This window comes from Pseudomyrmex gracilis, unplaced genomic scaffold (assembly GCF_002006095.1).
Source record: "Pseudomyrmex gracilis isolate BER0280 unplaced genomic scaffold, ASM200609v1 scaffold_120, whole genome shotgun sequence".
Taxonomy (NCBI): domain Eukaryota; kingdom Metazoa; phylum Arthropoda; class Insecta; order Hymenoptera; family Formicidae; genus Pseudomyrmex; species Pseudomyrmex gracilis.
Genome location: NW_018020704.1, coordinates 159,895 through 174,113, shown reverse-complemented (window position 1 = coordinate 174,113; position 14,219 = coordinate 159,895). Strand labels below are relative to the sequence as shown.

Below are 14,219 nucleotides of genomic sequence, written 5' to 3'. Positions count from 1 at the left end.
TTTTATTGTCGTCTCATTCGCACGTGTGAATTCACATTAGCACGTGTTACGCTTGCAACAACTTAATGACAGCAACTCCATTATCGCTCTTTTTATCTAATTAAACTGTTGATTTAACATTTCGACTAAAGTGTTAAATTACAACATTGCGAAACTTTATTATCACAAAATTTTAGCGAATATAAAAAACAAAAATATTGTAACATCAAAGAATATTCAACTGAATTAATTGAACAACATAAAATTACGTTATCGTTAAACGCTCCGTCGAGCATACGCGTTTCAATATCGCTCGTAATTAATGTCACGCCGATCTCTCGGATACATCAAGTTTTATTCGAACCGTTAAAAAGCGTCTGACGGATATTCTCGAACGTCCAAAGAATTTTCGGAGGACCCTGTAATTTTCCCATCACGCGGCTAATTAATGCATCGGACGAACTCGATGCATCGGACAACTGAAATATCGGCTTAACGGTTACGCGTAGGTAGGTATCGTCAACGCGCGAAATTAATGTTTTATGCTTTTTCTCTCGCCGGAGGTGAAAACTTCCTCGACCCATCCGGCGAACGCGGAAGCGCGCGCCGGTCTCGGCGCGCAAAACAAAAAGAAAAAAGAAAATAAAAAAAACCGTCGGACCCAGAAACAAATCGCGAACTTTATCATCGGGAATCAGCGTAAAGACACGTTGCGTACGCACGCAACCGGCCGCGGGAATATCAACATTTCATTTCGCCGCGATGGAGCGGCCTGGCCGAGCGGTAACGAGTTGTTAACGTGGGGCAATAATACGTACCCGGTGTCCCAGCAATAGCGCCGCGGATAACGCTCGTTTCGTCGGGGCTTTAACAGGCGTACGCGCGTACCGCATCCGGCTCGTATGGCCAATCAGTGTAATTATCCTACCGGTCTTCTACCGGCGCGCGCTCGCTCGCTCGCTCGCTTGCCGCTGCCTTATTTTCGTCCGACGGGAACGTGCATACGATAGACGGAGAGAGAGAGAGGTGAAGAGGGCGCTTAATGTTGATAAACGAGCAAGAAGCGATCTACGAAAGAGAAGATGCGTAATCGCGCTGCTAAATCGGATACAAGCGCTGAGAATCGATAACAAATATTATATACGTGGCACACGTGATGAATTATTAATGGAACACGTTGCTGAAGAGAGATCGAGTAGATCTTATTTTGGGTGTATGTATTTTGAGATTATCTTATTGTCGAAGCATCTGTGTGTGTGTGGCATAAGAAAAACGTTAATAAGAGATAAGTGTATACACATCTACCTGATCACATACATATATATATATATACGAACAGAAGACTGTATCGAGATAAGGATAACATAAGGAGGATTAAGAATTTTAAAGGATAATAAAATTAGCAGATTTGTGTGTTCATTATATTTCTCTACGCCACGTTATCTCTTGCCGTAAAAATATATTGCGAACGATACACATCTCGGTTTTGTTCCCGCGACAGCGGTCCAAAAATACGATCGCTAGACCCGCGTTATCCTCTTAGAAAGAATTTATGTCTGATAATGCCTCGCTGGAATCAATGACGGACTTATCTCTCGCTGAAGAGATACCTGTTTACAGAAACATGACGACGAGATACTCCTTCGATCAGGAATCTTCACCGCGACAGTCATATTTTCCTCACGCTCATAAAGATCTCGACTCGACAAAATTCTACTGTAGATATAACTAGCCGTCGTAATTTCGAACAGATCGGCGGCAGTCAAGTGGCGGTTGTGTATTCAAGGAGAAGGATTTTTTTTCTTTTTTTCTTTTTTTTTTCTTTTTTGTTTGTTTGTTATCGAAGGCGCACACATCGTCGTAGAAGTATCCGCATTGCCGCCGAGACGACTGTCTTGCTTTAGCGTTTAGACACAGAGAATCATCATAAATACTCGACCGGCCCACTCTCTCGGGGCCTTGTTTGGGGTATCGGCTTCCAAAAGGGCTAAACACCTCGTTAAGTCCCGCAAGCGAAACCCGTCGGGGTCCGAAAATGGGCGGATCATTAAGATCGTACGTTTATAATTCAAAACATCGGCTCCCGGGCCCCGCTCGATTGCACGTCCTGGAGAACCGGTTGTTGAAACCCTTCAAGAGAGCGGGGCCTCCCTAATGTCAGACTAATGTCGAGTGGGGAATATATGCAAAGTTCCTACCAAATATTGTGCAAATCTTTCTAAGCAGGAAGAGATCGTAAGGTTAATTATATTCGGATATTCGCGGGAACTGAAGGGTAAAAATGCTTTTCCGTCGCAAGAATCGAAAAGTAAACTAAGCGGAATAACATATGTGCGCGAATCAATTTTACAGTCAAAAATTTTCTATCATAATTTTTCTAATATTATAGAAAAAAAAATTGCACGAGTGTATATAAATACACAACAAAAACTTTTATCGTCAAATAAATTTCTAAATAAATTTTCGGTCAACGGATTTGTGCGATGTCACATATAAGAAGACACGATAATCTATTGAATAATCGCGATAATGGCGCACAAGTGCATGGGGGTCGTCCGTGATATTTATTTCCATTGTTGTACTCGAAGAAGAACGCGAACTTTGTCCGGCCCGATTCGCTGCGGAGATGGCATAAGTACCCGGGAGAGTGGTGTTTGTCGACACGCGTGTGTGCACGTGCACTACAAGTCGCTGTTAAGTCACTAAATCAACAAGTGTCGTGCCTCGAGCGTGGGTACACAAGCTAATAATAGTGTTTAGATTCTTGCGTCGCGCTTTAAAAAAAAAAAAAAAAAAAAAAAAATCGTTATCTCAGGTGCGAGAATCGTCGCGGATTCGCTATCGACATATTTTGTTTCTTTTTGCGCTTCCGCTTGGTCTGCGCAATTTCTCGCGAAGTACCATCTTCATAGATTCATTCACGATAATCTCTACCTCCGGCGCCGCCGCGCGCGATCACGCTCGCGCCGCTCGACCGCGCGACGGATCGCGCGAGTCGTCCTCGTGCTGGTCGCGCGTCGTGGCGTGTGCTCTCCTCTTCTCACTTCTCCGCTCGTGTCGGTCCGCGCGCGAGTTCGGCGCGTCCGGAGCAGTGTGCAGGTGTGCCCTCGGTGAGCGAGGCGTCCCCTCCCCCGCGCTTCCCGCACGCAACGAGGGCCCCCTCCTCGACTAGCAGGCGTCAAGCGGCACAGAACCTGTGCAGGCTCCAACAGGCCCCCGATCTGTGGGAACGCTCCGGCCCGCGAGCTTCCCACGATACGCCACGGCTGCTGGCTGGCTGGTTGTGCACGCGGGCTGCAGGCTTCGCCACCGCGTCCCGCAAACCCCTCTGTCGCCGTAGCGCGAGGCGCAAGACGACTGGCGACGCTGGTGGGGAAGCGCGCTGCATATAAAGAACGGGTTGCACCCCACCAGCGATCAGAACCGTCACGAGTACGTACGGATTCAGACATACGCATTCTCGGCACTCCGAGACTACACAGCTCTTACTCCAGTAATACAGAGTAATACTAGTATAATCCAAGGGCGAAATTTGTTTTCGATCGCGCATTCACTTCTCCCGACTCTTCCGAACAATCCTTGAGGATTGTCCTCGGAGCTTGAGACGCGCAACGCCGAAGAAAGCAGCTGTTCTGGACTTACTGAAGTTGTTTTTTGTGACCAGTGATAACACGACGATACAAAGTGTGAACATCATGTCGCCGCACACGAGCTACACGCCGGTCAGCGGCATGGAGTACGAGGAGCCGGTTTCGCGCACCTATCAATACCGCAAGGTGATGAAGCCGATGCTGGAACGCAAGCGACGCGCGCGCATCAATCGCTGTCTGGACGAGCTCAAGGACTTGATGGTGACCGCGTTGCAGGCCGAGGGTGAGAACGTGGCGAAGCTTGAGAAGGCGGACATTCTGGAGCTGACGGTGCGTCATCTGCACACACTTCGCGCCGCCAGACGACTAACTCTCACCCCGGAGAACAGCTACGCCGATCGATTCCGCGACGGCTTCACTCAGTGCGCTCAGGAAGTGTCGACCTTCCTTTCGACGCCGGTCGCAGCGGCGGTGCATCCAGCCGCGGGCGCTCAACTCATGCGACACCTCGGCGGCTGCCTGCGACGATTGGAGGGCCCGGCTGGCGCCAAACACACGGTCGCAACAGCAACAGCGGCAGCAGCAGCAGCAGCGACGACGAAGACAACGATGTCCGGCCAAACGAGCGTACCTCAGAACGTGTACACTCCGCCGCAGAGTCCCGTCAGTGTCGCGAGTTCCTCTGGTGAATCCTCCGAGACGTCCACCAACGCAGTCTGGAGGCCCTGGTGATGATAAGGATGACGTTTGAATTATTTTGACACTCCTTTGGAGCGGACGAGATCGGGATGGACGACGATTCCTCGACGAAGAGGCTCACGTCCTGACGCTGCGACGAAGGAGAACGACGAATCACTGTCTTCCAAATGATAACTCTTTTCTTACGAAGCCTCGTTGTAGAAAAAAAAACATTTAAAGACGTTTTGAGAACTTTTATGTTTAGCTTCACAGCGGGGCGTCAATTTTATCGTATTGTACATAGGTGATAAAGCTTTAAGTGATATCTGTGATAGGGTTCCATTTTTGTACCTGAGATGACTATTTTCTCGCAAAGTTAAAGCAACTATTACATAGATAACTATTAACTTGTTATGTTTAAGAATCTCTTTTGAAAACAATGATCGGCACTTCTCTGTGTCTTGAGATTGGCCGAGTCGCATCATCAATAAACGTCTTGTTTCAATGATAAACAACGTCTCAAATTAATTATCACCCGATACATGTCATGTTCCTTTTTTCCTCATGAAGACAAGATCAAACCAAACAAATTGATATACAAATAATTGTTATTTCTTGTAATATGCGTCGAACTATGTATTCAGTCTAAAAAAAAAAAAAAATGTTTTTCCTCATTTCCATATTTAACGTAAAACTTAAACAACATTATTTTCCATTGTGTAAATGCTATTGTGTATTAGTACAGGTAATCATAAATCAACGATTGAAGTTATCTTACTGAGATTTCACAATGAGTCATGCTATAATGGTTATCTACATACGTGACACAAGCATTGTGGACGTTTTGAAGTTATATTTGACAAGCGATGTATATTACAACATTTTTATTGATTTATATTTTTTTTTCTCGAATTTTTCACACATTTACAACTAATCAAAATAAATTTACAAAATAATAATTTGTAAAATATAAAAACTATTTTCAAAAAAAAGATCGGAGAAATATATCATAGATCTGGTTTATTTGTCGACCATTTGTCTATAACTCTTGCCGACTTTTCACACAGCCGACTCTACAGATTCTACACATCACCAGGAAATCCCAAAGAAATTACAATAACGAGATTGAACCGCGTTAAATTGCATAGCGCGCGACGCCGAGAACGCTACAGCAAGTCACCTTCGCCGCGTATATAAAAGGCGCAATACAATGTTCGGGGCCGGCGATGTTTTTAATCGCGACATTGTAAGAAATCGAAAACCACCTGTCACACTTGCCGCCGGGCATATACCCTGTCATGCCCCGGAGGTGACAAAGCTGACACATGAATATTAACGTGTCTTACGTGGCTTAATATGCGAGCTTTCTTGCGTCCCAACCTTAAAACACAATTTAATCAATTTCCCTCATTCTCCACGCGCGTCACAAGCACAATATCCGCTTCGCGCGCGTTTCAAGAAGAGAGAACGCAGTTTTGCTCTCGCGTTTTCACACGCAGATCCAGCGTGATATATGTACATTTTTTTTGTCGCTAAAAATCGATTTCGCCGAAATTTGTTAATTGGCACGCTAATTAACGCCACTCGAATGAGTTTTCTTTTTGTCGACCGAAACGACCTGCGGTCTTCCGCAAAAAGGAGAAGCAAGCCAAGGTGGCCGAACAGATGAACAGATCGCTCCAAATGTCATCGATCAATCGCGCGCCGCGATCGATGGGTGCGACGCTTTCACACTTTTTCGGTGCTCCAGTCCTCCTTCGGAGCCTGCAGTCCTCCCGAAAACATCGTGATAATTTGATTTCACGTAAGTGGGACGCGCGAAAGAAAATTAACTCTTTCTTTTCTCCTCCCCGTAAGTTCTCCGTCTTACTTTCCGATTAATGCATCGGCACCGTGTTCCGTCGACTGCGCGATCGATAACGAGTATTTAATTGCCGCGCGGTCGCCGAGGTATTTACTTAACACGCGTCTCGAAGCGGCAGATTAATCGACAACTCGCACTTTTTATATTGGCCCCGTGCTTACACGTCTGGCTGTGCATCTTGATATTCATCATCGTAATTATGACACGGTTTCCGCGCGCGTATTACGCTCTCTGCACATTTATCGTTAAAAAAAAAATAAAAGAAAAAAAAACATAACTCCGGTTTCGTAAATGTTACATGTAAAATCTTATTATTGCGAAATCATAGTTGTTCTTCTATCTTACTTTGTTTCTATTTTTTTGCGAGCGTGTAAAAAGAGAACAGAAAACGTCTTCCGTTGTGAAATTACGCGGCTGCGATCAAAAAGACGAACGAAGTTGTTTTAAGGAAACGACCTTTTGATATCAAGAATTTAATTATTTTTTTTTTTCATTATGTAAACAGTGAAACAAATAATGAAATTTTTTTTCATTGACATTCACGCCAAAAATAAACATATTTATCGATCGGAACGACTATTAACGTTGTTTGTGAGAAATAACAGATATGTATATGTACATAAAAAAGGTATTCGTGACATATCCTGTTCTGTCCCGTACAAACACATTTTTAAAATTGAGAAGGTTTTCTAATTTTTTAAGTTTTGCAATTTTGCTATAGAGAGAATTACTTTCTGATACTTTTATTGATGTATGATAATTAAAGTAAATTGCGGTTAATAAGCAAGAGTTGTCAAACCGAACAATAAAGACGAGTATTATCGCTTCTAAAATAAATTGCGCGGCAATTTGCTCTTCTTTTTCCTTCGTTTCTATAACGTTGTTCCTTTGAACGTGCAATCGCACGGTAAAAAGTATCGTCTCGAATGCCAGCGGAAACGAGCCCATCACACCAGCTTCTCATTCAAGCGCAATGTGCGATTGACAGGCGCGCAACTACTCGCGTGCGAGAAATTGCATGTTCGCAATTATCGAGACATACACGAATCGGTCGTTGACTCGCGAACGTTTAAACGTAACGTTGCGAAAGAGATGCTGTGTGAAAATAATCAAATTATCGACAAAAACATTTTTACATGTAGTCAAATGCTAAAGTACGCGAGCAGTCTCAAAAGATAATTTTTATTGAATTTGTTTTGTAACATTTTTTTGTCTCTTTCGAAACGTAAAGTTAAGAGATACGCAAAAGAGTAAAGATTACAAGTGTACATAAAAACATGCAAGATATTTGTGTTTTGACGCAATAATACATAGAGATAAATATTAAATATTCATAAGTAATAAACATTCATTATTGTTTTGCTTTAAAATTTCTAAAAAATCTTTAATCTCTTAAGATAATAATTCTTTGTAAATGTTAAATAAATATTGAATATTCATAAATAATAAATATTCATTATTGTTTTGCTTTAAAATTGTCAAAAACTCTTTAATCCTTTTTAACATAATAATTCTCATAAATAATTCATTAATAATTTTTTAAAACTCTGTAGATATGTAATTTGTATGATTGAAAATTAAGAAAGTTGAGTCGGTGTCTGTTGACTGTTCAAAATTCAAGGATGCGAGCGAGTTCTAAAATAAATTTGCTCTGACACATGTTGCTTTAATAATTTATCGAAGTATAAATTATTGAGAGGTGTGTCGAGTGAATTCCTGTTCGAAAAATCTTCTTATGGTGATATGTATCCTCGCGATTTCATAATTACATCAGAGCAGATCGTGTTTCTTAAGAAATCGACTCTATCCTCTCTCTCTTTCTCTCAGATTTATCTTCGATTTAAGAAAAGATAAACATATTTCCTCACTTTTCAACAAATTGCAGTGGCTCAAAGTCAAGACTAGAAGACAATAATTTATGTTGCTTCTTATATACAGCATAATTTAGTCTAAGCGATTTCTTCTATTTAATGAATTAATATTTAAAAGTAAGGAGTCCTCCCGTTGCACTTCTTTAGACGATCTGCTATCTATATCGATCTGTAGAACAGAAATATTTAAACGATCATTTAGATGTTTCTCTGCAGAGTTGTGGAATAGAATAACTAGTCTTGGCCCTTTTAAGGCCAAATTATAGTCACTTTATGTTGAACAATTATTAATTATTTATGTTTTCTTTATTTATTGTATTTCTATTAATTGCTGTTATTTTTCATTTTTGTTATTATTATTTTTAGTATTTTATTTTATTATTTTGTTATTATTACTGTTATTTTCTTATTATTATCATTTATTATTTATATTCTTTTTCTTTTATTATTATTGTTTTTTTTAATTTATTTTTATCATTTTTCTTTATTTTTGATTATTCTTTCTGATTATTGTATCTTTTTTTATCTATATTGTTATTTAGCGCTTGAGGGAATATTATACCAGAGCGCTTTACAAATAAAGCGACATTCATTCATTCATTTATTTATTCTCTCTGCGTGTGCGTGTCTCAGAGAATATTTTTCCCGCAAATTTTCATAACACAACAAATGTCATTAACGATGGAACATTCGTAAATATTATTCCCGATTTCGTTAATTATAATAATGTGTGAATCAATTTGTGTATTCTAGGTAGGTGTTTGTGGCCGCGTTGTTCATAATGCTGTTAGTGTTTAAACATACAACACACAAATAGGTACGTCACTCGTATCACATTTTTAAAAATTGTGTTTTATTTTAAATAACACAATTCTTTCTATTATATTTGATGTGTGTGAGGTAACAACAGACATATCCAAAAACAAAAACAGAGATGCCAATTATAGCTGTTGATTCACGTATTCAAGTTTTGCACTTAATGCAATTTGATGTTATATATCGCTTTTGCCGTAACTATTGCCGCATTGTCGTTGCGAAAAAAAAGCGAAGTCGCAATATTCCGATAGCGTAATAATTATTCAACGTAAAATCGCTTGTGTGTCAAAATTATTGCAAAACCGTAACGCACGCATTTTGTTCCCGTGTGTTTCCAGGTTATTTTGAAAGATGGATATGATCGACAGTCAAGACGAGATTAGTAGCATCGCAAGCAGCTGTGATATTGAAACCCAGTACGATGAAGAGAGCGTGCCCGATATCGACGGAGATGAACCGTCCAGCGATAAGCACAAGAAATTACCCTTTCGCAGAAGTCTGTTCGATAACGTGGCGCCCTACATCGCTTTTCAGTCGCACAACAAAACTGGTGAATTTCTACCCTATGAGATAACGAGACACCTGAAATGGCATCTCAGCACGATAACGCCGTTGATAGTGCGCAGCGTTGTGCTGAACAGCGGCTATCGATTGCTGAAAAAGTGCCGGAACTGGAGCGGCAGTTGGGGCAAACATCTCAAGTCCGTTTGCTACAAAACGTTAAACGAGTCGCAGAAGGTCAACCACTTTCCCGGGACTTTCCAAATTGGTCGCAAGGATCGACTGTCGCGTAATCTCGCCCGAATGATGATGAAATACGGCAAACGGAACTTCGACTTTGTGCCGCGCACCTATGTGCTACCTCAGGATCTACGTGTGTTCCATAGAGTGTGGGAAAAGACCGGCGGCAAGGAGAAATGGATCGTCAAACCGCCCGCCTCCGCCCGCGGAAACGGGGTTCGCGTGGTCCATCGCTGGTCTCAGATACCAAAGAAACGTGCCGTCGTTGTACAGCAATATCTATCGCGACCGATGTTGATACACGGCGCAAAGTTCGATCTGCGCCTTTACGTACTCGTCACCAGTTTCAATCCGCTTAGAATCTACATCTATCCGAACGGTCTAGTGCGCTTTGCCTCCGTCAAGTACAACGACGACATCAACTACCTCAGCGACCGTTTCATGCATCTCACCAACTATAGCATCAACAAGACTAGCGCGACGTATACCAACAACGACTGCGTGGATTCGCGCACGGGACACAAATGGACTCTGAAGACACTGTGGTCTTACCTCGAACAGGAGAACGTGAATGTCGCTAAAATATGGGCGTCCATAAAGGATATAGTTGTCAAGACGATGATAGCCGGGGAGTCTTCCATCAATACCTTAACGAGGATAAACACAACTTCGAGGTAAGAAAACAAGTCTTTATTTTTTATTAAAATAAACAAATAGAAAGACACGTAGAAAATTAATGTAAAATATATGTATTTGTTTTTATTTTGTTTTTAATCGAATCTTAAGGTACACCTGCTATGAGCTTTTCGGATTTGATATTCTTTTGGATGAGACTCTAAAACCTTGGTTACTTGAGGTAAATATATCGCCCTCTCTGCAGTCTTCCTCGGAGCTTGACATCGCCGTTAAGGGACCCCTTGTTACGAATGTTTTCAATATGGCCGGATATCAACTGCCCGCGAACATACCGGAGGAAATAGTCGATAAACTAGCCAAGAGATATCAATTAGATCAAGTGTGCCAAGATTATAGACTGCACCAAAATAATCTTAGCTATCACGAGCGGCACAAGCAATCCTTGTACGCGAACTTGAGGAATCGAGAGGATTATCTTGACGAAATAATCGAGGATCTCACACCCGACGACGTTCGGCACTTGATTGTGTACGAAGACGAATTGGCGATGTTGGGTCAGTTCGAAAAAATTTTCCCCACTGCCGATAGTCACCATTACTTGCAATTCTTCGACGTTTCGCGATATTACAACATGCTGTTTGACGCGTGGGAGGCCAAATACGACGAAAATCGGGAGAAAGGAATTTTCAGATTGCAGAAGTTGTGCAAGTCCAAGTATCATCTCGAACAGTCGTCATCCGGTGCGATTTATTAGATAATCTTTGTTCCGAGCGCCGTTGACGTCGATGGTATTATACTCAAGAAAGCGTGATACGGCCACACGTCGGCAATCTCCACCAAGTGGAATTTCTTTTTTTCTCAAGGCTGATATACGGGTAAACATACCATTTCCACGTCCGACGGTTCATCAGGAGCCGATTTCATTACGTGCCTTTCTCCACGGTTGTGCAAATTATTCAAATGTATAAAATTCTGTCTTTAATAAAAAAAAAAAAAAAATTTCAGTAAGTGCAGGGCAAGTCTTCTCACGAATATATCAAACAAATCTTATTTTATGTTACTGCACAAAATTGATTTTTTCGATTCATTTTTATTTTTCAATGTAATTTCAGACACACCCTTTGTATATTTCTTAAGAAACATTTGTAAAAACATTTATTTTAGAAAGTGATATAAATTTTGTACGATACTTTTTGAACACAGGAATCTTATTTAGAAAAAATAACATTAAATAATTTACTTTTTTGTTTTACTTAAAGAACATGTCTTGATTTGTTGCACATTATTTTGAACTTCATTCTCACAGAGAAAACACCAGATCTTCGAAACGTAACCAAGCAGGTAAAGCAGGTAGGTGAGAAATCATGCATTATTCATACCTCTCCGTGATAATTACCTTAACGGTAGGAATGCTTGTAAAAACGAATCCGGAGAGTCGTTATTCGTCAATCGCGTCAATCTCTCTTCAATTTCGCGTGCATCTTTTATCCGCAGATTGCCTCCCACCCTCCCTCCCTCCCCCCCCGTTACCTCTTCGATCATTTTAAGTTCTTTGCAATTATGCACCGGAGACGTGTATGCAAAAAATACATTACCGGTAAAAACTTGTCTTAAATTCAGTAATAAAGAGCAAGTGAACATCGGCGTGAGTGTTCCGATGAAAAGAAGGGGGACCCCTCGCGGTCCCCCCCCCTCCCTCCTCCTTTTTCCCCAACTACATTGTCGACAAGTCATCGTACCGAGAACGATGAGACGTTCGCGTATGTCGAAATTATCGAACGCCTAATGGCAACTCGTACGAGATTGGCGGCGACGATAATAAAAAGTCAAAGCTGCCGATACGCAAGAGTCTCTTTGCTAATGTAGCGGCCGTGCATAATTTTCGACAACAAGAACGGGGAACGGGCAAGCACCTGCCCCTCGATGGGCACACACAGGAAGGAAGCGTTTGCGTCTGTGTCATCGAACGATCTTGAAATTTGTGAAAATCTTCAGAGTGCTAATTTATCAATAAATAACAGCGTGTTCGAAGTCTCTTAAAAGCTTCTTTAAGTTGATTTTTTTTTTTTTTTTTTTCGTAGTACGAGTGTCCAAGAGTTGAGAGTAATTTATAGCTGTGTGTGCGCAAAATACTTAGTATGCGCGCGAACACGATACGTAGGTACGTAGAGACGAGAAATGTGTACGGTCTGTGGCGACGTGTCCCCAAACAAGTTTCACGGCTATATTCACCGCGCCGGGGTTTAATAAATCCGTACTGACAATTTAATGTCTCTATTGTGACCGCGACAGTCGGCGCAGCACCGACACAACTGCTTCTTGATTAGGTTAATACGAAAGGGGACCAGATTTCTTCGCTTCCGCCCTTTAAATTCAATTACCGAGTCGGGTACTTCGTCACTTAAAACATCATATATCAGTTTTGTCCGGAGGAAGTACGATCCGTGATCGTAGCGACCGAACCAATTGTCTTCAGAAGCAAAGACACGGGGGAGAGAGGGAGTCGTGTCACGTCTGATTCGTTGGTTTCCTCGTCTAGTTGTGAGTGACAATTAAATTCCGTCGTTTCTCTACTCCAAGTCTTTGACATCTTTGGACACGATGCGAAAATGTCGTTCCATGAATAATAAAGTCGAACGGATCGAAAATGGCTCGTTGTATCTTCAACGCGGATTCACGAGAGAGCTAAACCGCCGCGTATGAATGTAACTATTGATTACTTTTTTGTAAAATTCTAAATTTTCTCGTTATTCAGAAAAATGACTCAGGAAATATCGATTGACGTGTAATTTCCAAAATGTCACGATTATATTCTCGGAACGCGTCTTTGCATACACGACTCCCGACTTCCGAGCTGCAGAATTTGGAAGTGAAATTGTTCGAGGGGGGCGATTTCTCTCGGCGGTGCAACGGAGCACCCTTGCCATTTGGAGACAATGGGCTCCGCTCAGTGCCACGACGGTCAATGAATTGATATCGTTATTGTAACAACATAATAGACATATTTTCTTATTGAGATTGTAGCCTTACGTATGCGCGCGACGTGCGCGCCAAGCCGGGCCGCGTCTCTTTATGAATGTATTCATTCATGCGAGCGCGGAGCCCCGCGTGTGCGTTATGTAACCAACACAACGCCGCGCGGCACGTAAGGCTAAGGACCTCGTCTTCTACGTGAGGACAGATCTCAAGGAGACCGTCGCAACACCGGGACAGGTAGTTACGTGAGCGTTTTTACTGCCGTCCATTAACGCTAGAGATACTCTTGTCTTGTACGTTTCGTGCGATTTTTGATTTTTATTTTGTTTTGTTTTTAGTACGGAACATTTACTCGACCGGGAAAAGGCGCGTCCGAAATGATAAATCTCCAAAGCCCGTTCCGCGAATCGAGCTCTTCGGCTTATTCCGGAGATAATCAGACTAAAATTCTCTAAACTCGCCTTAATTGAATCATTAAACCACCCACGGATTGCGCTTTGTCACTTGATCAAATTGATTCCGGTGGCGGATTCCTAATGAGGAGATACACGAAAAAACTTGAGCAGCAAGACTTAATAATCATTAATAATCATTAAGCAAATAGACTGATCACAGGCCGGTATTCTCTTCGTGGAAATGGAGGTTGTTCGCAGCAACAGTCAGTAACAAAATTACATCTCATTTGTCAGCATCTTACACTTGGTTAATGGACTTTGAAACGAAGAGAGAAGAAAAAAAACGTTAAATTAGGATCAATGAAAAAAAAAAAAAAAAAAAACGGAGATATATTGCGTTAGATGCGTGTAAAAGTAGAAGTGACTCATCAATGAGCAGAGCGATGTAAATTTCCTCGCGTCTTCGATTCACGCACGAGCCACTCATGCATTTATGTCGGTCGTCGATTAGATCATTAGACGTCCGTTCCTTGTCGGCTTCGCGGAGTTCGTGCTCGCGATGATTGTGAGACGCGCGATTACAATACGTCCTCCGCACGTGTGCATAATTAGCGTATCATTTGACCGTTGTCGCATAAAAGACGGTCTCGTATGATTCGTCCAAGGACGGTTC

At 42.0% G+C, this 14,219-nt stretch overlaps 2 protein-coding genes across 5 annotated transcripts in view; both read left to right on the top strand.

The window, feature by feature from the left end:
- LOC109856479 (tubulin polyglutamylase TTLL4-like) overlaps positions 1-11,372 on the top strand; it is a 130,929-nt gene extending 119,557 nt beyond the window's left edge. For 3 of the 4 annotated variants that reach the window (XM_020431800.1, XM_020431801.1, XM_020431803.1), the window contains 2 exons: positions 9,137-10,213; positions 10,326-11,372. In XM_020431800.1, coding sequence (XP_020287389.1) covers positions 9,150-10,213; positions 10,326-10,929 — 1,668 coding nt within the window. In that variant the 5' untranslated portion in view covers positions 9,137-9,149 and the 3' untranslated portion in view covers positions 10,930-11,372. Of the gene's footprint in view, positions 1-8,735; positions 8,800-9,136; positions 10,214-10,325 lie in introns of all 4 variants that reach the window. The other variant, XM_020431802.1, reaches the window with a different exon arrangement.
- LOC109856481 (enhancer of split m7 protein-like) lies at positions 3,405-4,753 on the top strand. Its single transcript, XM_020431805.1, has one exon. The coding sequence runs from the start codon at positions 3,675-3,677 to the stop codon at positions 4,299-4,301; it is 627 nt and encodes a 208-aa protein (XP_020287394.1). The 5' UTR covers positions 3,405-3,674; the 3' UTR covers positions 4,302-4,753.
- Positions 11,373-14,219: the final 2,847 nt, after the last annotated feature.